General features: G+C 43.1%; 1 protein-coding gene across 2 annotated transcripts in view; it reads right to left on the bottom strand.

Annotated features, from left to right (window-relative positions):
• Positions 1–27,639, bottom strand: part of CENPC (centromere protein C) — a 219,715-nt gene that overhangs the window by 114,944 nt on the left and 77,132 nt on the right. For both annotated transcript variants that reach the window (XM_033914837.1, XM_033914846.1), the window contains 2 exons: positions 10,810–11,393; positions 5,645–5,965 (listed from right to left, as the gene is read on the bottom strand). In XM_033914837.1, the coding sequence (XP_033770728.1) occupies positions 5,645–5,965; positions 10,810–11,393 (905 nt within the window). The remainder of the gene's footprint in view (positions 1–5,644; positions 5,966–10,809; positions 11,394–27,639) is intronic.

The following is a 27,639-nucleotide window of genomic DNA, read 5'->3' as shown; positions in this document are numbered from 1 at the left end:
CCTTGGGAGCGACGTTTAAATTTTGTACTAAGTACTTCCTGAACAGTTCAACAGTTGATATTTCTATTGTCTTCGGAAAATTTAAGAGACGCAAATTAAGCCTCCTATTAAAATTTTCTAGTTGTTCAATTTTCCTGTGTACCATCAGTTTATCTCTAATTAACCATCTACTGCTGATTTCAATGTTGTTATGTCCTCATTTACTACTTTAAATTTAGCTTCACTCTCAGTTTTCAAATTTTCAACAGTCTTAGAAAGAGTCCATCTTCCTTACCAAATCTGTCGTTTCCTGGAATTTCCTGGGACGACTTTCTGTATTGTCCCCATCCATTCTTTGGAGCATTCTCCAAACATCCAGGAGTGTAACCTCCAAAGGAATTGAAGGCAACCCTTGAACTCCTGATATCACTTTCACCGCGTGAGCCTTTTCCACCTGACTCCCCTCTATAGAAGACATACCCGCAACCACTTCGGTATCGGGATGACTCTGAGTCTCAGGCAGCTCAACCGTGGGACACAGAGGAACAATGGGAGAAGGAGGGGGTAATGAAACTTCTGACTCATGCGCAGGTGCTGGGTCCCGAAACGCCGACGCAGGCGAGCCTCTCCCTCCAGAATCCAAAGGAGCTCTGGCGGTAAAATCGAGCAGAGTCTGACGCATAGGTGTCGAACAATCCATTGGTGAGGGTCCCATCCCGACAGCACCTTTTTGTTTGAAATGAGGCATTCCAGGGTAAATCTAGCGAGATGCTAGGGAAATAGCAGTTCACCTGACTAGTACTTGCCAGCCGCCGCCATCTTTGCCACTGCCCCCTCCCCTAATCTTACACTGAAAGAAATAAATGAATGATCGCTCCATGTCAATGAATGGGATCTTAGTATAATGGACTGAATAATAATAAGACTATCAGACTGAGAAGATAGGATTTGGTCAGTAATAAGACCAGCTCTATGAGTTGGTTTAACAATATGTGTAATCAAGTTTAGATCTGATATGAACAAACAAATCTTTAACTGAAGATAAAGTAAGATTATCAAATTGAATATTTAAATCACCTAAAATAAGTGGACGTCGAGCATTTAAATAAAAATCTCTAATAATTTCTTTGTAGAGATAGTTAGAGGAGGATGATATATCAAGAGAATATCAAGGGGAACATCAGCAGTTAACCTAAACTGGAGTGTCTATATAAGCATTTTAACTGATTGAAAAATTTGTGATATTTAGAGGAGTAAAGAATCATGACTCTTCCACCTTTACGAATAGTGCGATTGCACACATAATAGCTAAAACTTTAAAGAGTAGCCTGATTTAAGTAAGAGGCATAAGAATTAGTAAGCCATGTTTCTGTCAAACAACAAAGATCTAACTTATGATTTAATATAAGACCATGAACGAGAGTACAGTATATTTATTTTGTAACGATTGGCAAGTAAGTAAACCAACAAAGAAAAGATGTGTGTTAGATGAAGAAACTGAATGTAAGTGGGATACAGGGATATTTTTCCTTACCTGCACACCATAAGGTTATGAAAGAGAATTTTTTGGTCAATGTCCCCCGTGAATTGGAATTGGATAACCAAGCTCCATGAGACATAAAAATAAATAAATATAAGTAACATTATAAAAACTTAAGAAATGTTAAATTTTATAAGATAAAATAAGTAAATATAATGTGCGAACAACAGGTGCGCACAAAGGAGCGTACTAACACGCAGAACCAAAGGTGCAGCACCACTATAGGTTTGAAATTTATGGCCATAGCTACCTAAAAACATCACTTCCAGTTTCTCAAGATGAGCATTACAGGGTAGCAAAGAAACTCTTGGATGGCCTCATATGCTGTAACTCGCTTAGTAAAAATTAAATTAAGCGATTCATCAAATTAAAATAAAACTTGAAACTTGAACACCCATGGAGGAGGCCTAGTGTTGAAAATTTCATAATTAGTCGTTGCCGGAGTGGGGAAACCCTGAGAGGGCCTCCAACACCTGAATGATAAGTGAAGGCAGCATCTCCATGTGGAACACCCTAACTGCTGTAGGGTCATGCGCCAGCTTCCCTTCTTCCAACTCTTCCTGGGGCGAAGCAGTGCTTGAAGCCATTGAGCTTGCAATCTGAAAGGGAACAGAAGGAGGGGAACATGGAATTCCAAGTGCAGATGTATCCAACTTTCTGTGTTTGAAAGCCGACTCCCCAAGCAAACATCCAGCACTAGAGAGACCCTTAAGAGCAGGCGTGGGAGAAAAAGGATCCTCCAGAGAAGAAGCCACAGCCATCCTAGCCCTTAGAACAGCCTGTAACTGAGTAAAAATGCCTGATGGAGGAGAAAAATGAACTTTGGGAGAAGGATTGCTGACTGCACCACTCCTCCTGGCTCTTCAACAATGCTGTTGACTCCACAGATGATCCCTGACTGAGGGAAGGATGTTCAGATGGAACCTAGCCTCAAGACTCTCCTCCCACAGAAGCATCGGAGTCTTGAAAGCTGAACACAGCATCAGCTTCCAAAGCTATCTTGCCGAACTATGGGAACATTTCTCACGTGGAAAGGCCCAAGCCCTGTTCACTTCCCCCTCTGATGGCTGGAAGACAAAACACTGCTCTTCGCCAACCACAGGAGCAGTGCTTAACAAATTTCACCACCATAGCCAGGAAACTGTAAGAAGGTGCAACCAGAGTGAGAAAGTAATTGAAACTGTAGAAGCCACAACAGAGGCACTTCTCAGTAGGAAACAGGAGGGGCACCTATGATCCATGGATTGCTTCCCCCCCCCAACCAGAGTGCTCCAATCCTAACCCACTTAAAACAAGGGAGGAAGGTACTTACAAGCTGGAGGAAACCGGAATGCTCTCCTGCTGTCACAATCTGTCTACCGTGCATTCATGCAGGAGTCTGCTACTTTGCTCCTCTCTAAGCTGCCACAATGGGTTAGCAGGTCTCTGCTTCTGGTCCCCCCCCACCCACCCCTTTTCTGAGGGGTTTGTGAGGAGGGAACACAGGGGGACCGCAGCTGAAGAGGGACATGGAAGGTGGGGTAGAGACCTGGCCCTACCCAGAAGAGGCCCTCAGATATCTAACCCCCAAGCTCGACCGAGGTAGGAGACCTACAACAGGAACCCAGCAACAGATTCAGCCAAGAGCATGGAAGAAACCATCTATCTACTTGCTGGAGATAGAGAATACTAAGAGACCAAGGAGCATGCTATCATGTACAGTATATTCCAATAAAGTGAACATATATCAGAAGACTCCTAAAAACTAAGATCTTCTATTTATTAACTACTATCAAAGGAAGATCTAAAAAAAAAAAAACCACAAATGCTCAAACAATCCTATAAATACTGAATGCAGTGTGCTCAGTTGAATTAATACCAAACCAAACTACCAAATCACTGGCAATGGAGTTAAAAGATGCATCAAAGCACACCCTGCCTGCCACCTAATATATCTTCCAAAATATCATTAACTGTTCTCTTATCTTGTTAAGTTGACAGCGAAACCAGAAGTTATATTGGAAGGAGGGATGCGGCAGCAAGAAGGTTCCTGGAGCATCACTGCGTACAGGAAGTTTCCAACTGGCTGGTAGGTCCACCCCAGGAGGCGGGAAGGGGCCAACCTAGGAGAGTCACAGGTTTGTGGGTTGTTTTTTTTTTTCTTTTTGTTGCTGCCAGCGATCAGGGAGAGGGAGGGAGGGTGGAGGGCTGTTGGAATCATGAGAGGGAGGGGGGCTGTTTGACTCACAAGGGGAAGCGGCTGCTATACCTGCAAAGGAGGGAAGGAGTTTGCTTGTGCTGCAGAAGGGAAAGGTGACATTTACTGGATCTGGTCTGAGGATTGGGGGGAGAAGGGAAACAGGTGCTGGGTCCATGTGGTGGGTGGAGTGGAGCTGGAGGGAAGGGAGAGGTGCCAGTACCACACCTGGGCACTGCAGAGAAAGGACATAGGTGTTGGACCCATGAGTAGGGGGCTAGAGGGAAGGGAGAAAGGTGCAGGACCTGCAGGGAGGAATAGAGAGAAGGAAAGGGAAAAAGAAAAAGGTGAACCAAGGCGATGAAGGAAGAGTGAGTAAAATATTGAACATAGTGGAGGGAGAAAGGAAAGAGAGATTGTGAGAGACACATTGTGTAAAGGAGTAAGAGAGGGGAGAAGTTGGACACAGGGACATATACAATAAGAGGGGAGATGTGGGCATGGTTGGGAGCATTGGAACAGGGACAAAAAGGGGAATGCTGCATGGGGGTGGTATATGGACAGAGAGGGGTAATGCTAGACATGGGAGGGTATATGGACACAGAGAATATGGCTAGACATAGGGGAGAATAAAAACAAAAAGGAAGATGCTGGACAGGGGGATATAGAGGAGTGATACTGTACACGGGAGGGGATCATAGAATGGAGAGATGATGAAGGTAGGGAGATGGGCACAGGGAAAACACTAGAAAGGGATGTATAGGAGACAAAGAGAAGGGGGACGCTGAACATGAGGGAACAATACATACACAGAGATAAAAGATGGATAGTGAGCATGGGGAAAGAAGAAATGTCAAATGGTCAGGAGACCCTGGCAAGTGAGTTAAGAGAAGACAAAAGAAAACAGACCAGCACCTGAGACCAACAAGAATAAAATGACGAGACAATAAAAAGGTAAAAAAATAATTTTATATTCTATTTTGTGATTAGAATATATCTGATTTGAAATATGTATCTTGCTCGAGCTGGTGTTGGACATAACTGGGGACTGCAAAACACAAGCTGTGCTTCTTTAGCTTCCAGCTGGCTTAGGGCTCTCTCAGACTAGGGGGTAATTGCCCTAGTTCCTCTAACACTATTCCTGCTATGTGTAACTGAAGTATTCTGTTTGCTTGATTTTTCAATGTAGCATTCTGTAGTAATTTGACTTCAGTTTTCTCGATAGTGGAGAGGATATTTGTGATTTATAAAATGACAATTGTACAGAATATTGTTTCTTTTTATACTTTAATAAAATAAGTTCAGTATAAAATCATAACCATTCGAGGCTTGTGCGAATGGGATCAGATGGTCTGTGAGGACAAAGCGGGGCCTGAGCTTTCAGAAATAGGGCGGGGACAGGGACTACGCTCACGGGGACAAATTTTTCCCTGCATCATTCCACAGACTTGGCTCCCTTCCAACAGCCAAGCAAAAGCAGCTCCTATCCTGAAAATTATACCCACTATCACAATAAGAACATTAGAATAGTCTTACTGGGTCAGACCAATGGTCCATCTAGCCCAGTAGCCCATCCCCATGGTGGCCAATCTAGATCACTAGTACCTGGCACAAACCCTAAGAATAGCAACATTCCATGCTACCAATTCAGGGCAAGCTGCTGCTCCCTCCTCTTCTGCTGGTTTGAACCACATGACCCTAAAATCTTGTAAGAACACTAGTCCCTGCATGGTTCAAGCTTCAGATCAAAATTGAAAGAGAACAGCAAGAGGTAACAAGTGATGCCAACTCCTGCACTGGGAATACTAAGGTTAAGCCCAGGACAGATGAGGGAATTGGGGTGGTACACAGATTTATTAGTCTTCGGTCATATACTTTCAATAGTGTCCGTGAGTTATTCAACCATATACCTATTAAATTAGGAAATATGAATAACAAAATCATCTTACTTGAAATTTTCTTCAAAGATTGTTTTGGCAACTGATAAGAATGCTCTGAATGCTGTACATCTGCCAGGTTGCTCTCACTGTGTGAAATCAGCCACCAACATGAAGGTGGTTTTGACTTCCGATTACTTCGAGATAAGTAAACATTTTCCATGGCATTATTTTTTGGCTCATTCTCTACAGAAGAAACACTTTTTGCTATATTGGTGCTATCTTTAATTGGCTGAAATTCTGAGCATAATTCTTCAGTATTAAGGTCAGTCATGTTTCTCTTCTTTGGAGATACTAGATCCACAGCATCTTTGTAGTTCCTTCTTTTCTTTCCTAGAAATGAACAGAAATTTTCAATTGTATCAAAATGTATTAAAAGCATAATTTCTTGCAGATAACTCTTTTCCGAAGATAGTACTATGAATGTACATATAAGGTTAATGTGGCTTGTTTCATGGTATTCAACAATTTCCATAAATATTGGAGCATAACAGATAAAAAGGTGAATCTGGTTTCTCCATATTCTTTTTCTATTTCACAGACTATATTTGCTCTCAACCAACTTTCACTTTGTCACCATTAAGGATTCTCTAATTTGCTATGATTTCTTGCATGTAATTAATTACAAAAATGTATAAATTTTCTTGGTGAAAAACTGCTCAATGAGTTTTATAACAAAAAAAAAATTACAATAAAAACACTATCTACAAAAATTGAATAGAATCAAGCCAAAATATGCCAATGCAATAGAAATGCAGAGAGCCTAGGGAAAGAAAGAAGTGATATGGATCTATTTGAAAAGAAAAGATGGAACTTCTATCTACGTGGGTGTTGTCTATAGACTTTCAACTCAATCATAGCAAATTGATAAAAATCTTGTTGCAGATATCCAAAAGTTATGAAAGAAAGAGGAGGTGTCATTGCTAGGTTATGCAATCAGCCTGCTGGATGCAGACTGAAAAGTTTCATCTGTGGAATCGGAAAGTAGAGCGATTGTGGATGCCTTTCAAGGGGCTATGCTCAGACAAATGGTGAGGGAACTCATGAGGGAAAAAAACAATACTGGATTTGGTGCACACAAATGGGGAAAGTGTCTCTAATATCTGAGTAGGATCTCAATTAGGAACTAGTGATCATCAAATGGTTTGGTTTGATATAACTGCTAAAGTGAAGGGTTCAAAACTCAAAGTCCTAGATTTCAAATGTACAGACTTCAGTAAAATGGAGGAGTATCTGAAGAAAGAGCTGATAGGATGGGAAAACAATAAGGGAAGTGGAAAAACATTGGTCCAAGCTATGTGAGGAACATAAATAAAAAGAATAGAAAAAGGAAACCAATATGTTCTCCAAACTAGTGGCTGAGAAAATAAAGGCAAGAGAGTTGGCGTTCATGAAATATAAAAAAACTCAAGAATAGGGTATAGAAAGGAATCCTGGTTGAAACACAGAAGCCAAGAGAGAGATTAATCTGGAGAAAACACAAGCGGAAGAGAAAATGGCTAGAAATATAAAGGGATTCAAAAATTTTTTCAGGTATGTTAGTGAAAAGAGAAAGACAAAAAATGGAATTGTGAGACCAAAAGAAGCTATGAACTGCTATGTAGAGAGTGATGAAGAAAAAGCAAACATGCTAAACAAATACTTCTGTGTTCACGGAAGAAAATCCTGGAGAAGGACCATGATTGGTTGGCAAAACCACGGGCTCGCACTGGGGGGAATGGCAGGCGAGTCGTGGCTGAGCAGGGCAGGCGAGTCCGGGATGAGCAGGGCAGGCAAGTCCGGGATGAGCAGGTCGTGGCAGAGAGCAGGAGAGCCGGGGGAGGCAGAGAGAGAGTCGGGGAGGCAGAGAGCGTGTTTATTTTAGGGCTGGCAGAACAGTCGGAAATGAGGTGAGTGACTGGTCCCCAGCAGTCGCTTCCTGCTGATCAGCCAGCCCAGTCAGTATTCAAGATTTTTGCTTAGTGAATCGCGTCCCTGCCTACTTTGCCGTTTCCCTCATTTGCATGCATGGATCGAAATCGGATCGGTACACAGGTTAGTGAATTGGGTCAGAGGGAATTCAGGTCGCAAAGGGCTCGCAAACCGATCAGTACACAATCGGTTTGCTTAGTGAATCTAGCTCCTAGAAAGGGAGGAATGTTTATGCTTCTTAGCTTTCTTATGTGAAGCTTATTCCAATACATGAGGTATGGCCCAAACTATAATCGAGCCTTGTTTTCTGAAGACAGCCCGATATTAAACGCTCTCTATGCGGCATCGGTGCATGGAGGTGCCGATACTGATGCATCGGTGCATGGGATGCCGATACCATGCAGGGTGAGTGCTGGGCCCAGATTCCTGCCATGCTTGATGCTGAAATGAAAAATTTATCACACTGGATTTGTCAGACTTTCAAGTGATCTTTTTTTGCATACGCAGAATTTATACTGAATGTCCAGATGCTCAGGACCTAGGCACTGGGCACACCAATTTTGTGGGGTCAGAGCCTGAAATATCCAGGTTACAGAGTACATTTCTTGAAGTTGCTTTGCACCCTCTGATACGGAGGGAAAAAAGTCCAATGCTAAGTCAAAAGGCTCGATGGCCTAGGGAGCTAAAGTATAATGGATTGGATTAGAACTTGTATACCACCTTTTTGTAGTTATGCAACCACACTCAAAGTATACCGAAAAACGTTGACTCTCTCAAAGTCAAAATAAGATCTCAAAGTGGCCCTAAGGCCAAAAATTCACAGAATTTAAACTCTTGGAAAACAAAATTGAAAATAAATAAAAATGAATTATGAAGAACTAGAGACTTTAAAGTTTGACACACTGAGAAGACAACAAAGCTTCTTGGCTCTGTGGAAAACATAGAACTGTGTGTCAACATTGGGCGGGAAGGTACCTGCATGTGCATAGTGCAGGCACTGCCTAAAGATTTTAAGTGGCAGTATGCGTATCAGGTTTTGTGAATGATGTCACCCACATGTGATATTATGATGCTTGCTTGTCCTTGGAGAATTATAGTTTCTTTTAGTTTACATAAGCTATAAGCTATTTAGGAACATAATAGCCTTACTGGGTCAGACCAATGGACCATCTAGCCCTTTATCCCGTATCCACGGAGACCAATCCAAGTCACAAGTACCTGGCAAAAACCCAAATAGTAGCTGCATTCCATGCTACAAATCCAAGGCAAGCAGTGGCTTCCACCATGTCTGTCTCAACAGCAGACCTATGGATTTTCCTCCAGGAACTTGTCCAAACCTTTTATAAAACTAACTACATTAACCACTCTTACTACATCCTTTAGCAACACGTTCCAGAGCTTAACTATTCTCTGAGTGAAAAAATATTTCCTCCTATTAGTTTTTAAAGTATTACTCTGTAACTTCATCGAGTATCTCCTAGTCTTTGTAAATCTTAATGCATGCAGTAAAAAAATAAAAAATAGATCCACTTCTACCCATACTACTCCTCTCAGGATTTTGTAGACTTCAATCATCTCCCCTCAGCCATCTCTTTTCCAAACTGAAGAGCCCTAACCTCTGTAGCCTTTCCTCATACAAGAGTTCTATCTCTTTTATCCTGGTCGCCCTTCTTTGAACCTTTTCTAGTGCCACTATATCTTTTTTGAGATAAGGAGGACAGCCCTGAACCCAATACTCAAGGTGAGGTCACACCATTAAGCGATAGAGGCATTATAACTTTCTTAGTCTTGTTTACCATCCCATTTTTTAATAATTCCTAGCATCTTGTTTGCTTTTGTGGCCACAGCCACACATTGGGCGGAAGGTTTCAACGTATTGTCTAAGTTGACACCCAGATCTTTTTCTTGAGCACTGACCCCCCAAGGTGAACCCTAGCATCCGGTAACTATGATTTGGATTATTCTGCATCACTTTGCATTTGTCCACATCAGCTATTTTCATTCTGTTTAATGCTTCTCTTCCTGTCATTATTTATTGCCTCTCTTCCTGTCATTATTTATTGCCTTTACCTCATTTTCTTTTTTTTAAGAATGATAAAATTTCATTTCTTAATATTCTTTTGGAATGTATATATTGACACTCATAATAACCCCGACTTGATCTATATCTTATGTCCTTAATGCTAAATACGGTTAAATAAAATGCAATAACAATTACCTTTCAAAAATTTGGATAAAGAAATGAAAAACCAGAAAGAAGAAATTAAATCTTTGAAACAAGATATTGTATTGTTGAAGTCTGATATTCAGGAAGAAAATATGGACTTAAAAACAGTCAAAAGTAATAAAGATTTACTTGTTAAAGATAACCTAAATATGAGGCGAAAATTGGAAGCTCTTGAGAATAATAGTCAGGCTAACAATTTGCACTTAATCAATTTTCCTAAGATTTTATCAATCTCTCCACGAGATTTGATAAAGCGTTACTTTCTGGAAATTCTTAAAATTCCTGAGAACTCTTTACCACTACTTACAAGGGTGTATTATCTACCTATAAAAACTCAGGACTCTCAAAAGAAAGATGATGGAAAACCACAGGAAGATCTTATAGATGTTTCCGCTTTATTGGAACAATCAGATAGAGAAGTAGCTATTTCAGCCACTCTCTTATTGACTGTAGCTTTAGCTCAAGACAAAGATTGGATCCTTAAACTTTTCTTTAAAAATAGATCAAAGGACTTACTGGGTTTCCATATTCAAATATTTCCGGATGTCTCAAGAGAGACTCAGAAGAGAAGAAGGGAATTTCTAATATTGAAACCAGGTGTGACTCAGATAGGGGGTTTCTTTTTTTCTTATATACACCTGTAAACGTGTGATCAGATACCGTTCCTTAAAATATGTGTTTGTAGAACCGGCTCATTTGACTGCTTTACTTTCTCTGAAGCGCCTTGAGAATGGAGAAACATCTGTACTTAGTAATAATTAGCTCTCTTTCAGCAACAGATTATGTAATTTCGTTTGTTTGTTATCTTTAATTTAAATTATTCTTATTCTTAAATCTTGGATCTTAATTCTGAGGACTAGTGTGTGATTAAATTAAGATGTGTTTCTTTTTACAGTTTGATTTATTTTCAGGACTGAAAGTAAATTTAAATATTATGTTTTCATGATTACACTTTCTGTACAAGATGATATACTTCATAAATAATGTGAAACCTTATAAATACTAAATAAATAATAATTTTTTAAAAAAACCCAATTACCTTTCATCTTACTTTTCTGCTGTTCCAGATGTGGTAACTTCAAATTACTTCTACAGGGGCTGCAGCTTGAGTTTTCATTCTGTAATTTTTCTTCAGCCTCTTTTTCAGTTTGTTGTGTTTTGACCTGTTCCATGGGAGTCATCTTTGCTTTAGCTTGCCACTTTGTCTTGTTGCAGTTTTGTTCATGTGCAACAGCTGACACACCACTTTTATCTAGAAGTGGATTTTTCATAGTACCATCAGCATTCCTTGCAAGTTTGTTAAAGTCCGAAGCACAACTCTGACTTGAAACAGGCTTAATAGGCAATTTTTCTTCTATTTCTTTATTTGACTGCTGATTTTTTGACTGTTCCACAAGAGACTCCTTGGGAGTTTCTTTCAAATTCAGTTTCCTGCTATTATCTTTCTCTGCAGCATGTGACATTTCTTCCCCAGCTGGTCGCAATTTCACAGTTTTTAGTTGTTTATGTTTTTTTGGAATCCCAATCCACGACTTAAAATCAATACTGTGTCCTTCACTAATTATAAACTCATCTTCTAAATTCTGAGATGCACCAGGAAGAAAATTAGTTTCTTTTGAATTCCTTAGAATAAAGATAAAAAGAAAAATAACCAGTATTAGTGTTTATAAAACATAGCATGGAACAAATTTTTAATCAAAATCTAATAGCTGAAAGTAGAGAATAGTGTTTCCTACAATACTTTGATACCCGCATGTACTACTACACAGGAACAAACAATTACCTTATACTCTAACAGTCTAAAACTAAGGCCTGTGTCTGTCTTTAGTTAGTAGCTGATCATGAACTTAGAGGCCTACTTAAGAGTTCTGCAGTAATGGGATAAATCATTTTTTCATTACTGCTTGCTGGGAATACCATGCATTCCTGGCTGCAGGAATGCAAAAATAGCTAACCCAAAGAAAGGGCTGCTATCTTTTGAAGAGCTATGCCAATTACAAAAAAGTCCCCCTCCCTGTCCAATATTCTTTAAAAAAGAAAATCCAGATTGCCCTCCCACCACCCCAGGAAGAAACCATTATCCTTTAAGAAGAAAATCAACTACCAAGAAGATTCAACAGATTGCTCCAGTCCTGCCCCCTCCCACTAGACCTCAGGAGTCCTCCATAAGTGTGGGAGAGAGAAGTAGGAGATCAATACTCCCAAATAATTTTTTTAGAGGGATCAGGATTAGGGATCTTCAGGATAGGGATAGGAAATTTTTTTAAGTCAAGAGGTTGGGGGAGGAGGGTCTTTGCTTGTACCATCACCAACTTATTTAACTCAATCCCCCAGAATTCTAGTTTGAGGTATTGCTTGCTAGAACAAAGGATTATTATTTATTTTGCTTAGATACTTGAACAACTTCCAAGTTTCGCGTTGTATTATTCATTTTGAATTTTAAAAAGCTGTTTTGTATGCACGTATATTCTTAAGCATTCTTTGCTTTAAAAAAAAAATCCCATTACATTGAATCATTAGCAAACACATATTACCACCAATTAATACACATTAATAGGCAATCACACATTATTGCCACTGATTTGAAACTCCCTGAAGAAGAGGAAAAAAAACTACTGTACCCAATTGTATGACAGTTATTGGCTTTATGCCTACCTGAGCAGTCGCAGGAGATGAGAGCTCCGTCCCGACCCCGCTGAAATCTGCTATTTTATCCGCAGTTATCCCCCCACTCAGCAAGATCGGTGCGTGACATGGTACACTTGGAGAGCAGTGTACCATGTCACGCACCGATCTTGCTGCAGTTGGGCAGAGTGCTACCCTTGGGCATGCCCATCAGAGCAGCGAAAACATCTCGGGATAAGCCTCCTTCCCCCGCAGCCAAAATGGCGGCGGAGCCCGCTTCATTTACCATTCCTGCGGGCGATTGGATCCAGGAGATCACCCGCTCTGTGACGGCTGCTCTGGCGGACCACCTCAACAAATTGCAATCGGCGGTAGAAGAAGTCCATGAAAAATTTGATGCTCAGAACCACCAACTTGCTGCAGTTGAGCAGCACTTGTCTGGCCAGGAGGACACGTGCGCTGCCTTGGAGGCACAGATGACGGCGCTTCACAAACAAAATGCCGACATGCAGGATCGGCTTGAGGAACTCGAGAATCGCAGTCGGCGTAACAACCTTCGGCTGGTCGGTCTGCCTGAGTCTGTTGGGGATGGTGATTTGTATCGAATTTTCAGCGCTTGGTTGCCAGAGAAATTGGGCTTGTCTGGGTCAGACCTGCAGTTTGAGTGCGAGAGAGCCCATCGTATCAGCCCCAAAGCGATGGATGGCAGGCGGGTGCGCACAGCCATAGCGCGTTACTGCAGTTGGAGAGGCAAAGAAGCGATCCTACGGGCCTTTCGCAAGGCTGGAGCTCTGGAGTTTGAGGGGGCGAAAGTGCTTGTCTTCAACGATTATTCAGTGCGTGTCGCCGCTCAACGCAAGCTGATGTCGCCTTTCTGCACCGAGCTCCACAATAAAGGTGTTCCGTTTGACCTAGTTTTCCCAACTAAATTGCGAGTATGGAGGAATGGTGTGTCGGTGACCCTGGCTGAGGTGGAGGAGGCTCGCATGTATGTGGGCAAACTGGCAGCTTGATGTGTTCCCTGAGCTGTGCCTGCCGGGTCCATTGTGCACCTTGTACCCTGGGCCCTTGTTTGTTTCCGTTGCTGGACTGCTGTGGGCGCTTTGTAGATCTGCGTCCAAGCGGGTGGATGGCCCCGGGGAAGCAAACCATCTTTGTACTGCTAGTTCCTGACGGTGCATCATATAGGGCTCCTGCCTGGACCTGGGGATCGGCTTGGGAGAATTCTACCCATCATATTTTGGACTGTCCTTGGCCCGAGCCCTTTGTTGCCAGGGCTTTGGCACAGCTTTCGGGCATGCCTTTGTTTGACTTTGCACTGCTCTAGACAGACAGTTTGTTTCTGGTTGTCTTTTGGGGGTTGATTGCTGGAGGGAGGGGGCGGGGGTGGGGTTCTCCTTTGGGTAGGCAGTGGGTTTGTATTTGGGTTTGTGTGCTGGGAACAAGGAATGGGGTGTACGGGGGATGGTGGGTTCGGGATGAGGGGGGCTTTGGGTGGTGGGGGGTGGTTGTTGTGGGGGATTGCATGGGGGTTTGTGTGTTGGTATGTTTGTGATAGGTTTATGGTTTGGAATGCAGGGGGGGAGGTTTCAGGGGGCTGCAAGCTTGCTCTGTACTTGTTGACACGCCACTGGGTCCCGCTGGGAGGCCCGGCAGTGGCTCACGCTGTTTCTTTCCTGTCCAGTTCCCTCACTTCTAGAGTCGACTCTGGCTGACCTCAAGGTGATTACTTTCAATGTGGATGGTATTAAGTCCCCAATTAAACGCTCTCGAGTGCTGTCCTGCTTCCGAAAGTTGGGCGCGGATATCGCCTTCCTACAAGAAACGCATCTCTCTCAGCTAGAACATGCCAAGCTTCAACGTGGCTGGGTGGGGGAGGTGTTCTCCTCGGCCTTCATGGGCTATTCTCCTCCATAAGAATCTCCCTTTCCATCTCCATAAACTAATTCAAGACCCGGAGGGCCGCTTTGTTATGGTGCTGGGAGAGCTTTGGGGTGGGCACAGCGCGGCTGCCGCACTATGTCCCACCTATTGGCCTCATCACAGGGCTTCTTTCCCTCATTTCAATAGGTCCAGACGAAATGGACTGTTTTCCTTTCTTCAGCTCCGTCATTATTGGGCAGCTACCCGACAGAATTATGCATGGGGCTGGGACGCGGGGATTCTGGACCGGATTTTCGAAGCTACTCCGCCTGCGTTCAATCGGCTGTCCCACTGGTATGGTGCTTTGCGGCTCTCCACTCGAGTCTCTGGGATGGGTGCCCTGCGGGAGAGCTGGGAGGGGGATTTGGGTCGGAGCATTCCTGGGCCCCAGTTCCTGGATTGCTTCCGGACTCTTTATCTCTTTTCCAAATCGGCTGATTATCAGGAGATGCAGTATAAAATTTTGCATACAGCCTATATTACTAGGCAGAGGCGGGCCTAGATAGGGCTCTGGGCTAGCGATTTATGTAACATAGAAATAGACGGCAGATAAGGCCCATCTAGTCTGCCCACCCTAATGACCCTCCCCTACCTTTGCCTAGTGAATAGATCCCACGTGTCGATCCCATTTGGCCTTAAAATCAGGCACGCTGCTGGCCTCAATCACCTGCAGTGGAAGACTATTCCAACGATCAACCACCCTTTCAGTGAAAAAGAATTTCCTGGTGTCACCTCGTAGTTTCCCGCCTCTGATTTTCCACGGATGCCCTCTTGTTACCGTGGGTCCCTTGAAAAAGAAGATATGTAGTAAATGTAAATGCAAGCCTGGTACATATCTCCACTCTTTTCTTGAGTGTACAGGGCTAACCATTTGGACGGGGCTCCTGGGTCTTCTCGACACTGTTCTTCACTGCTCTGTCGAGTGGGATTACGGTATCCTCTTTCTGGGCTTTCAGAGGTCACTACATGCACAGGGTTTCTCCCCCCCCCCCCCACCACAACGTAGATGCCTTTACAATGCCGTTCTGGTGGCGAAAAAATTGATTTTGACCTACTGGGTCTCTGAGGACACTCCCCCGCCAGTCCAATGGCGGGCCAAGCTGAGAGAGATAGCTAAATCTAGTAGGCCAGAACTGAGGCACTATGTCGCTCTGTGGGAGGGTATGCTGGAGCTTCTCACATACTAATTTTCCTTCTCTGTGGGATGCCCTGTTTGCCTACCACTATGGGGTTTTCTACATTTGTTGTTGTCTTCTTTTTATTTCTATACTTCCTGCTTGCATTCCAAGAGGTTGTGGGGGGGTTGGGTATGGTGGGGTAGGTGTGACTGGTTTGATTGTACGCGTGGCAGTTGGGTGCATGTTGGGTGTTTGTTGCGAAGGTTGGAGTGTCTGGTATGTTGTGCTCGTGGGAGTTTCTATAACAATAAAAATTATGGCCGGGGGTCTAGTCTGGCTTTGTATTCACTGTGGGCCTCGGGGGCAGGGACTGCTTGGTTTCCGTTTTTTCCTCATGTTGCGTATTGCCCTGACTCTTGTTGGCCTATCTCATCTTGGGGAGGCTTGTTTCTGCTGGTTTTCCACTGCTTGCCTCATTCCTTGTGTTCCTTTTGTATTGAGCCTGTTATTTTGATGGCTGTACTTGCTTGTCTGGACCGTTTGCCTTTTTCAATAAACAAATATTAAAAAAAAAAAATAAAAAAGAAGTCAGTTAACAATGCTATATATTTTCTAATAGTGTCTTCAAGTAATTAGCAGTAAGTTGAAGGCTGATCACCTTAAACTCAATGTGACTAAGACTCATTTTATTATTTCTTCTGAATGGCTATCCATCTAATATACAATTTCGAGAAATTAGAATATTATTATCAATCAGTGTAGATATTAGGGAGTGATTCTCAATTCACCTTTAACAGTGGTTCAAAAAGCATTTTTTCAGTTAAAATTGTTGAGGAGATTGAAGGATCACTTATCAGCATATAATTTTCAAACTGTAGTTTATGCTTTGATTCCTTCAATTTTTGACTACTGAAATTAATATTTGGGTATTCCCAAATATTTAGTTCAAGCAATGCAGATTGTCCAGAATGCTGCTGCTCATTTTGTAACTGGTGTATCTAAGTTTGATCGTATTACACCAGTTGCCAGTTGAGTCAAAGCTCAAGTTCAAAATATTATGCTTATTTATAAAATCTTAAATAAGGAGGTACGATTACATTAGCTACTACTCTTTGACTTTATAAACCCTTATGCAATTTACATTCCATGAATAAAATTCTATTAAATGTTCTTTCTTTTAAACATGTTAGATTAACTATATATCATGAATCCATGTTTTATGGAGCTTGTTAATAGAATGCACTGCCTGTTGAGGTATGAATGTTATCAGGGTTGTTACAATATAGGAATCAGCTGAAGACAGTTCTATTTACAGAAGCTTACCAGTGAATTGAAGCAGAAATTGTTGTAATCTTGATGTTGTACCAAAAGTTATTTGATGATTTGAAACATGTATTGTTTTGTTATTTTATCATTGTGTATATTTTTATTGTATCCCGCTTAGAACTACTGTATAATATGAATAATAAATATTTAAAAAAATAAATGTAATTCACCCTCAGCTATCAATGAAGGAGGAGCTAACAGATAGTAAAAGCAAAGATACTTATCTGTAGCAGATGTTCTCCGAGGACAGCAGGTATATATTCTCACATGTGGGTGACATCATCCATGTCACCACCAAGTCCACTGTCACTTTAAATTTTAAGACAGTGCCCGTACCGGTGCTTTCCCATCTGACTTTGGCTCAGGGGACCTAAAGTTCAGTAACAAAGCTAAGAAGCCAACTAGGGGATATGGACGGATTGTGAGAATATATACCTACTGTCGTTGGAGAACACCAGTCAAAGGTAAATATCTTCACTCTCTTCAAGGACATGCAAGTATAATATTCTCATATGTGGGACTCCCAAGCTAGGATCATGACTCTGGGGAAATAAGGATATATAAAATATACTCCTGACAAAATCTAAAAAGGGCTGGAGAGAAAGTTGGTGTTCAGGCAGTAAATAGGTTTTGCAGAAACTGCTTACCCAAAACGACTCTCTCTTCTGGAATTTTGCTCTGAATAGTAGTGTAAAGTAAAGGTATAGATCAAGGACCAAGTGGCTGCTTTGCAGATATACTCAATAGATGTAGAGCAGAAATGTGCTACTGAAACTGCCATACATTGTGAGTTATAACATGACCCTATAGCGTCAGACCAGCTTGAGTATATACATAGGAGGTACAGTCCACTAGCCAAGTGGAGATGGTTCTCTCGGTAACAGAAATTCCAAATCTGTTAGAGTCAAAAGCCACAAAGTGTTGGGAAGAACGTCTGTGAGGTTTAGTCTAATCCAAGTAGTATCCTAGAGAATGCTTGTGGGCTAAAGTGTGGAAAGCTGCTTCACCTGGATGAGAATGTCATTTTGGAAAGAAGACAGGCACAACTATCGATTGGCACCACTCATACACACCGTGGGACATAGGAACGAGAAAGGAGCAATGGAGGCTGTGGGAACCCAGCAGAGCTACCCAGTATACTGCATCGGGTGCCATATGTATGACTACCTCCCCTCCGGGAGGCAGGCATACATATGCGGTCGATGCCAGGAACTGGATAGCCTGAAACAGGAGGTCAGGAGACTGCAGGTTAGAGTCCAGGAGCTGGAGGGACTCTGCACCATGGAGGAGCAATGCTGGGAAACTAAAGACACCACCACCAGAGAGAGCCACATTGCGGAACAAGTTAGGGAGCTCGAGAAGTTCATTGAGGAGGCCTGCAGGATGGTGGAGGCACAAGAACACCAACACACCAGGAGAGAACCGACAGTTGGACGACAGAAACCACCAGACACCATGGGAATAGGACCTTGCGGAGGACCTGGGCAGACAGAGGAGGAGGAGACCCAACAGAGCCAGGAGAAAGGACTAGCGGACTGCGCAGATAACACAGACCTGAGACCTTGCGGAGGACCTGGGCAGACAGAGGAGGAGGAGACCCAACAGAGCCAGGAGAAAGGACTAGCGGACTGCACAGATGACACAGACCTGAGACCAGGGGCGGAAACACAGCAGAACCCAGAGGACGGACAAATGGACTGCACATATGACACAGATCTGAGACCAGAGAGACAGTTGAAGAAGGGGAGATCGGCTATCGTGGTTGGAGACTCAATCCTGAGAGGAGTAGACAGTCACATAGCCGGAGGGAGAGAGGACCGACTGGTAACATGTCTCCCGGGGGCAAGAACAAAAGACATCATCAACAATATCGAGAGGATCCTGGAGGGAGCCGAGACGGAGGAGACAGCAGTAGTGATCCACATCGGAACCAATGACATCAGCAGGAGAAACTTCAACAGGACTACACTAACTGACCAGTTCAGGATCCTGGGGAGGAAACTGAGACTGAGGGCAAGGAAGATAGCCTTCTCAGAGATCCTGCCAGTACCGAGAGCGGACACAAGGAGACAGAGCGAACTACAAGCAATTAACGTTTGGCTGAGGAGATGGTGCGATGAGGAGGGTTTCCACTTTGTTAGGAACTGGACTACTTTCTTGGGGAAGAACAAGCTCTACAGAAGAGATGGACTGCACCTTAGCACAGCTGGGACGAGGATGCTGGCACGCAACGTCCAGAACGTCATAGACTTGGCTTTAAACTGAGGAGAAGGGGAAAGCCGATAGTCGATTTGACCTCGACACATCGGACATCAGTACCTGACAAGGATACTGATCTGGGACATTGTAAAGGAGGGCTCGGTAATGAGTGTGTATTTTTTGAAAAAGGACCTAAGGACGCATTGCAGGGACAGAGGGCACAAATGGAACTGGTAAGCGGCACTAACACAGAACAACAGGAGCCAGAGGGGCAAAGACTTTGTGAAAAAGAGCCCAGGACTGAGTGGGAATTACGAGAACAAGAGGTGCAGGGGAAACAGGCTGAGGACGTCACAGACACACAGCAGCAGGAGGAGGATGAAGCTCGGGGGCTGGCAAACCAAGAGGAGGACTGCAGGGGTACCAAAACAAGAGGAAAACAAAAAGATAGGGCAAAAAACTGGGTCTTAAACTGCCTATACACAAATGCTAGGAGCTTGAGGGCCAAAATGGAGAACTAGAAATCACTGCCAGCAAAAAGGACCTAGACATAATTGGAGTCACAGAAACGTGGTGGACTGTGGACAATCAATGGGATGTGGCCATACCAGGGTACAAACTATACAGGAGAGACAGGACACATAAAAAGGGTGGAGGAATAGCGCTGTACATAAAAGACTCCATACCCTCAACCAGGATGGAAACAACAGTACGGGCGGATGGCTTGGAATCACTATGGGTGAAGCTACAGGGAGGAACTGGGGCAGACATTAAATTGGGACTGTACTACCGCCCACCAGGACAACATGAAGAAATCGACCAGGACCTGGAAGCTGAACTGAGGCAGGTATGCGGAAGCGGAAATGTGGTGGTGATGGGGGACTTCAACTATCCTGGGATAGACTGGAGTATTGAGCACTCAAACTGCGCAAGGGAGAACAAATTCCTAGAGGTCACGAGGGACTGTTTCATGGAGCAACTGGTCACGGAACCAACATGGGGTGATGCCACTCTTGACCTAATCTTCAACGGACTAGGGGGGCCAGCAAAGGAGGTGGCAGTATTAGCGCCGCTAGGTAACAGCGATCACAACACGATCCAGTGCAGGCTAGAAATTGGATCATCAAAGGGGAAAAGAACCACAACGACAGCACTCAACTTCAAAAAAGGAAATTATGATGCCATGAGGAAATTGGTGGGAAAGAAACTCAAAGGCAACATAGGGAAGATGGAATCCGTAGAAAAAGCCTGGACCTTACTCAAGGGAACTGTGCACGAAGCGCAAAACCGGTGCATCCCCAAGTTCAGGAAAGGGTGCAAAAAAAATAGAACAAAAAACCCAGCGTGGATAACAAATGCAGTGAAGAAGGCGATAAACGACAAGAAAGCATCGTTCAGAAAATGGAAAAAAGACCACACAGAGGAGAACCAAAAAGTGCACAAAGAACACCAGAAGGAATGTCACCGAGTGGTTAGAAAAGCAAAAAGAGAATATGAAGAGAGACTGGCAGAGGAAGCAACAAACTTCAAGTCGTTCTTCAGATACGTCAAGGGGAAGCAACCGGCAAGAGAAGAAGTGGGACCATTGGATGATGGAGACAGAAAGGGAGTAGTAAAAGAAGAGAAAGGAATAGCTGACAGTTTAAATGAGTTCTTCACGTCAGTCTTCACGATGGAGAATACAACCAACATTCCGGAACCCGAGGAGATCGCAATAGGAGACCAAGATGATAAGCTGGTCAATTTAGAGGTAAGCCAAGAAGATGTACTCAGGCAGATAGACAGACTAAAGAGCGACAAATCGCCAGGTCCGGACGGCATTCACCCAAGGGTACTCAAGGAACTAAAAAACGAAATAGCTGAGCCACTTCGACAGATATACAACCTATCCTTAAAAACCGGAGAGATCCCAGAGGATTGGAAAATAGCAAATGTTACGCCCATCTTCAAGAAGGGCTCAAGGGGCGACCCAGGAAACTACAGGCCGGTGAGCCTGACCTCGGTCCCGGGAAAGATGATGGAGGCACTGATTAAAGACAGCATGTGTGAACACACCGAAAAAAATGGGCAGCTAAAACCAAGTCAACATGGCTTCTGCAAGGGCAGGTCATGCCTCACAAACTTATTGTACTTCTTTGAGGGGGTGAACAGCCAGGTGGATAAAGGGGAATCTATAGACATCATTTACCTTGACTTCCAAAAAGCCTTCGACAAGGTACCACACGAGAGATTGCTTAAGAAGATATGGAACCACGGGGTGCAAGGGGAGGTCCACCGATGGATTAAAAACTGGCTGGCAAACAGGAAGCAGAGGGCCATTACTCAGATTGGAAAGGGGTCACGAGCGGAGTTCCGCAGGGGTCGGTGCTAGGACCGCTCCTGTTCAATATCTACATAAACGACCTAGAGGTGGGAACCAAGTGCGAGGTCATTAAATTTGCAGATGACACCAAACTATACAGCAGGGCTCAAACCAGGGAAGACTGCGAAGATCTCCAAAAGGATCTAACGCAGCTGGAAAAGTGGGCCGAAAAATGGCAAATGAGCTTCAACATAGGGAAATGCAAAGTCATGCACGTGGGGAAAAAGAACCCGATGTTCACATACAAAATGGGGGGGAACACCACTAGGGGTCAGGAACCTGGAGAGAGACCTGGGAGTGATGGTAGACGCAACACTGAAGGCATCGGCGCAATGCGCCACAGCCTCAAAGAAAGCAAACAGAATGTTGGGTATCATTAAGAAGGGTATTACAACCAGGACGAAGGAAGTCATCATGCCGCTGTATCGTGCAATGGTGCGGCCGCATCTGGAGTACTGTGTCCAGTACTGGTCGCCGTACCTCAAGAAGGACATGGCAGTACTTGAGGGAGTACAGAGAAGAGCAACTAAACTGATAAAGGGAATGGAAAATCTCCCATATACCGACAGATTGAAGCAGTTGGGACTTTTCTCCCTGGAAAAGCGGAGACTTAGAGGAGACATGATAGAAACCTTCAAGATCCTGAAGGGCATAGAAAAAGTAGACAGGGACAGATTTTTCAAATTCTGGGGCACCACAAGTACAAGGGGGCACTCGGAGAAATTGAAAGGGGACAGGTTTAGAACAAACGCTAGGAAGTTCTTTTTCACTCAGAGGGTGGTGGATACATGGAACGCGCTTCCAGAGGCTGTTGTAGACAAGAAAACATTAAATGGTTTCAAAGAAGGTTTGGATAGATTCCTAGAAGAAAAAGGGATTGAAGGGTATAGATAGGTATAGACCACTACTCAGGCAATGGGCCTGATGGGCCGTCGTGGGAACGGACCGCTGGGCAGGATGGACCTATGGTCTGCCTCAGCGGAGGCAACTTCTTATGTTCTTATGATTGAGTTGAAATTCCAAGATGACTTTTAGAAGAAATTTTGGATGAGTCCGAAGGACTACACTGGGTCCTACTAGGGTAGATCTGATACAAGTGCATGAAGTTCACTCGCCCAAATACTTATAGGAATCCAGTCAATGAGGAAGGCATCCAATTCCAAGAGATTGGGGGCATAAAGTCTGGAGCAGAAGAGTGGAAGTTTGTTATTACATTACATTACATTAGGGATTTCTATTCCGCCATTACCTTGCGGTTCAAGGCGGATTACAAAAGGTTAATTTAAAAAAAAAAACAGAGTTACAATGATTAGCTAGAGAGGTAAATTGTAGATCTTATAAACATTTAACGGGTTGTTGAGGGTGAGGTGGTTTGTAAAAGAATTAATAGGTGGTCATAGCGGAGGTTCTTTTGTTATTATTAGTGCGGTAATGAGTAGATCAAATGTCAGTTTTAGAGTTACTAAGAGGTCGTGATGTTATTGCTGCTTCAGGAATTTCTTGAAAAGTATGGTTTTTATTTCTTTTCTGAACGTCCTATAGTCTGGGGTGGTCATCAGAAGGTTGGAGATCTGGTTGTCCAGCCTTGCGGCTCGAGTGGCTATGAGGCCGTCGTGTAGTTTTGTTCTTTTTACTTCCTTGATTGGGGGGGGTATGAATGGGGAGTGCGTTTTTCTGTGTCTGGTAGTGGGTGCTTGGATGAGGCGATTGTTCAAGTATGATGGGCTGTCTCCGTGTAGAGTTTTAAATAATATGCAGTAGAATTTGAATTGGATTCTTTCTTGGATTGGAAGCCAATGTGAGTTGATGAAGGCTTCAGTGATGTGGTCATGTTTTCTCAATGAGTAGATGAGTCTCAAAGCTGTATTTTGGATTGTTTGGAGTTGTCTAATCGTAGTTACAGGGCAAGGAAGGAAGAGGATGTTGCAGTAGTCCAATATACCTAGTATTAGGGATTGTACTATAAGTTGGAATTGTGTTCTTTCAAAGAATTTTCGGACTTGTCTCAGATTTCTCATGATTGCGAATGATTTCTGAATTGTTTTATTTATTTGCGGTTGCATAGTGCAGCATCTGTCTATGGTCATGCCAAGTAGTTTTATGGTGGTTTGGATGGGATATTTGATTGCGTTTATATCTAGGTTGGTTGTGGTTTGGACCTTGTCATTTTCGAGAAGGATGAATTTGGTTTTGTCTTGGTTGAGTTTAAGTTTGTGATTTTTCATCCAGGTTGTGACTGTTTCAAGTGTTTGGTGAAGTTTGTCTGTCATGGTAGGTTTAGAATGATCGTATGGGATGAGGATGGTGATGTCATCAGCATAACTATAGGTGGTTATGCCTAGATTGTCCAGATGCGTTCCTAGAGAAGCAGTGTAGAGATTGAAGAGGGTAAGGGGATAGTGGAGATCCTTGTGGTACGCCGCAGGGGTTTGACCAGGATTCTGACTTTTCTTTGTTTGATTTTACACTGTAGGTTCTGAGTTTTAGGAATCCTTCAAACCAAGAGTAAACTTTATCTGAGATGCCTATTGTGTCTAAGATCTGTAGAAGGATGTTGTGATCCACTAAGTCGAATGCCGCAGTTAGGTCCAGTTGTATGAGAAGCATTTTTTTCCCTGTACTAAGGTGTTGTCTGACGGTATCCATAAGGGAGCCTAGTAGTGTCTCTGTACTGAAGTTTGTTCTGAATCCTGATTGCATGGGGTGGAGTAGGTTGTGGTCATCTATGTAATTGGTGAGGAGTTTGGCTACTAGGCCTTCTATAATTTTGACATATAGCGGAATTGAGGCTATAGGTCTAAAGTTAGATGGGTGGTTTTGTGGTGCTTTTGGGTCCTTTTGGATTGGGGTGATGATGATTTCGCTGAGGTCAGCAGGGAATGTGCCTTCTGCGAGCGTGAATTGAATCCATTGTAGAATTTTGGTGCGGAATTTTACACTAGAGGTGGTAAGGAGATATGAGGGGCAGTGGTTGAGGTCACAGGAGGCATGACTGTATTTTTTGTAGAATTTGTTGAATTCTGACCATTGTATGTTGGGGAATTGAGTCCAAATTCTGTCTGCTGCAGTTGCCTCTTTTCCTGAAGGGTGGATTGTGATTGTGTTTTGATGGGATGGGTTAATGATGAGAGTGGCTCTGGTGTTTGTAATTTTGTTCTTGAAGTGTTCTGCTAAGAGGGTGAGTGATGGTGGAGGGGTGTTCGTGGTGGTTGTGTATGGTTTGGTGTCTGTTAATTCTTTTAGGATTTGGAAGGGGGAACCAATAAAATATATGTCTAGAGTTCCCCATTTGGAGAAAATCTAACATAGGATGGACATGCTGAGAGATCATTCCTGGGGCTGAAGGAATCTGCTCAATTTGCCCGTTAACACATTTTTTTTCTCAGCCAGATAAACTGGTCTGAGAAGGATGCCATGAGAAGACACCCAAGTCCAAATCTGGATCACTTTCATGCAGAGAGGATGTGATCCTGTGCTTCCTTGTTTCTTCAGATAGAACATGATGACCTAACTGTTGGTTCAGATATGGAGTATTTGGTGAAGACTACAGAGTTGGAAATTTTTAGAATGCATTGCATATTGCTCAGAGCTCAAGACTGATACAGAGAGTTTTCTCTTGAGAAGACCAGACCCCTTGAGTGTGGAGGCTGTCTATATGAGCTCCCCAGACTATCATCAAAGCATCTGTGATAGAAATTTCTGATGAGAGGAGGCTGGAAGGGGCAACCTCAAGAGAGGTTGAACAGAAGCATCCACCAGTTGAGTGGGTGGCAGAGATTTGAGATGACTTGTATTTGAGTGGACAGAGATCCTGTGGCATAAGACCACTGGATCAATAGAAGCCATTGAAGAATTCTGAGGTAGAGACGTGCAAAAGGAATGATGTAGACTGTTGAGGCCCATGTGGCCGAGGAGACAAAGCATCTGACGTGCCATTATGCATGGTAAGAAAGAAATTGTTGATTCTGCTGAGGTTGAAAAGCTCAACCTTGAATAGTAGAGAGCTCCTATAAACTCCATCTGGATCAATAGCAGATGCGATTTTTGATAGTTCCAGTTCACGTACACAAATTGTTGATTTGATGGCATGCTGAACTAGTAGCAATGATGAAGCCTTGATCACCAAATCATCCAAATAGGGAAAGATGCGAAAGTCCCATAAGCGAAGGGCTTCTGACACTACCACAAGGCATTTTGTGAAAACATGAGGAGATGCTAGTTCAAAGGGTAGGACTTTGTACTAGAAGTGGCGAGATGCAACTCAAAAGCAAAAATATTTCCTGTGAACAGGTAACATGGACATGCGAGTATAAGCTTCTTTGAGATCCAGAGAGCAAATCCAGTCATTCTTTTCCAATAGGGGATGAAGGGTTCCCAGCGAGATCATGCAAAATTTCTCCTTCATCAAATATTTGTTTAGGCTAAAGAGGTCTAAAATTGCTCTAATGCCTCTGGTCTTTTCTAATATCAGGAAATAGAACCCCTGGCCCCTCTCCTGCAGAGAAACTGGTGATATTGCATTTAGCTGGAGAAGTGCTCAGAGTTCTTGGTGAAGAAGGGTCTTCTGGAGGGAGTTGAAAAAAGACTCTTAGTGGCTGGTTTGGAGGTTTTCTTAGCATGCGCAGGGCATAATCCAGAGCTACCACTTGGAGTACCAACTGATCTGATGTTATTAGTGTCCAGCATTGGTGAAAGTAAATTAGTCTACTGCCTATGGTAGGGAAATATTGGCTATGCTTTCTAAAGGGACATCAAAAAGATGACTGCTGCTTGGATTGAGATTGTGATTTCTGTGATCTCTGCTATCTAGAACAAGGAGAACAGCTGTAAAAGAATCGTGGTATGGATCAATACCACTATTCTTTTAATGTGTTACTCTTGTACTGCACTTCGCATATTACATTGGTTAAATAAAAGATTGTATTAAGAACATTGGTTCCACAGCTGTTCTCCTTGTTCTTGCTTTCCTGCTCTCCCTATGGAACTCTTTGGTGGATTTTTGGTTTGTTTTCATCTCTACTATATAGACCAGGATCTCTGATTGGCTAACCAAGAAGAAGAGGAAGATGGTTGATTGTAGAGACACCTGGGGTTATAATAAGAGGAATACCTAGAACTGGAAAATTATCTCCAAAACGATGTAGAAGGTTGAGAAGTCTGTGCTTTACAAAGAGTAGTCATAGTATCATTTTTATTTTATCTGCAGCTTCTTCAATTTTCTCTCCAAATAGATCATCTCCCTTGCAAGGGACATTGGAGAGGTACTTGGATTAAATTTTCTAGATCCGAAGCCAGGCATTCTATGCAATAGCTACTGCATATGTTCTGGAGGAGACATCAAATGCATCAAAAGCTACCGGGGCCATGAACATTTTAGTAGTAAACAACTTCTTAGAGAACTGTTGGAATTGTTTCAAGTGATCTGGTAGAGCATATATTGATTTAAGTCAGATAATTGTTTTAGCAAAGATTTGAGATAAATGGACATGTAGAATTGGTAGTCAATTATTTTGTTGAGTAGCATTGAAGACTAGAATATGAATTTACCAACGCACTCTAAGGTTCTGGTCTCTCTTCCAAGAGGAGCAGAAGCATAAGAGCGGGAACTATGTAAACACTTGAGGGCAGATTCCACAACCAGCCAATGTGGTAAAGTTGAGGCAGGTTAAATTCTGGACATGTTGGCATCTAGGGAGTCTCCCTGTTTTTAAATAAAGCATCTTTCATAACTTTGTATGAAGGTACTTTGATACATTAATTTGATGGCGTTTTAAATACAAGGAGTTCAGAGAATTCAAAACAAGGTTTCTCCTCTGTCTCCATTTTCATGGGCAACACCCGCCACATTTGTTGTATGAAGCCAGTAAAAGATAGATTTTCAGGTGGGGATGTACAGCATTGGGGAGGAGGAGATCAGAAGGTATACCATAGGATTCTTCTGTATAGAAATCTGGTAGATCCTCACTGGAGTGAGGAGATATATCAGAGTAAGATTCCTCAAAGTACTCTCTTCTTGGTGTAGCTGGGTCTATGGGCTCCTTTTACTAAGGTGCGCTAGCATTTTTAGCACACGCACAAGATTAGCGCGTGCTAGCTGAAAAATTACTGCCTGCTTAAAAGGAGGCGTAGCGGCTAGCGCGCGCTAAAACCACTAGCGCACCTTTGTAAAAGGAGTCCTATGTATCAAGGAGTGTGTCAAGTATGCATCAAGGTGAAACAGGAGAAACTTCCTCCAACAAGGATGATACATGCATCAAGTGGGTCCTTAACACTGATTCTCAGTGCTGAGCAAGTGTATATGACCATGTCCTCAATC

The sequence above is a fragment of the Geotrypetes seraphini genome, chromosome 1 (genome assembly GCF_902459505.1).
Source record: "Geotrypetes seraphini chromosome 1, aGeoSer1.1, whole genome shotgun sequence".
Taxonomy (NCBI): Eukaryota; Metazoa; Chordata; class Amphibia; order Gymnophiona; family Dermophiidae; genus Geotrypetes; species Geotrypetes seraphini.
This window is presented reverse-complemented; position numbering and strand designations above follow the sequence as displayed.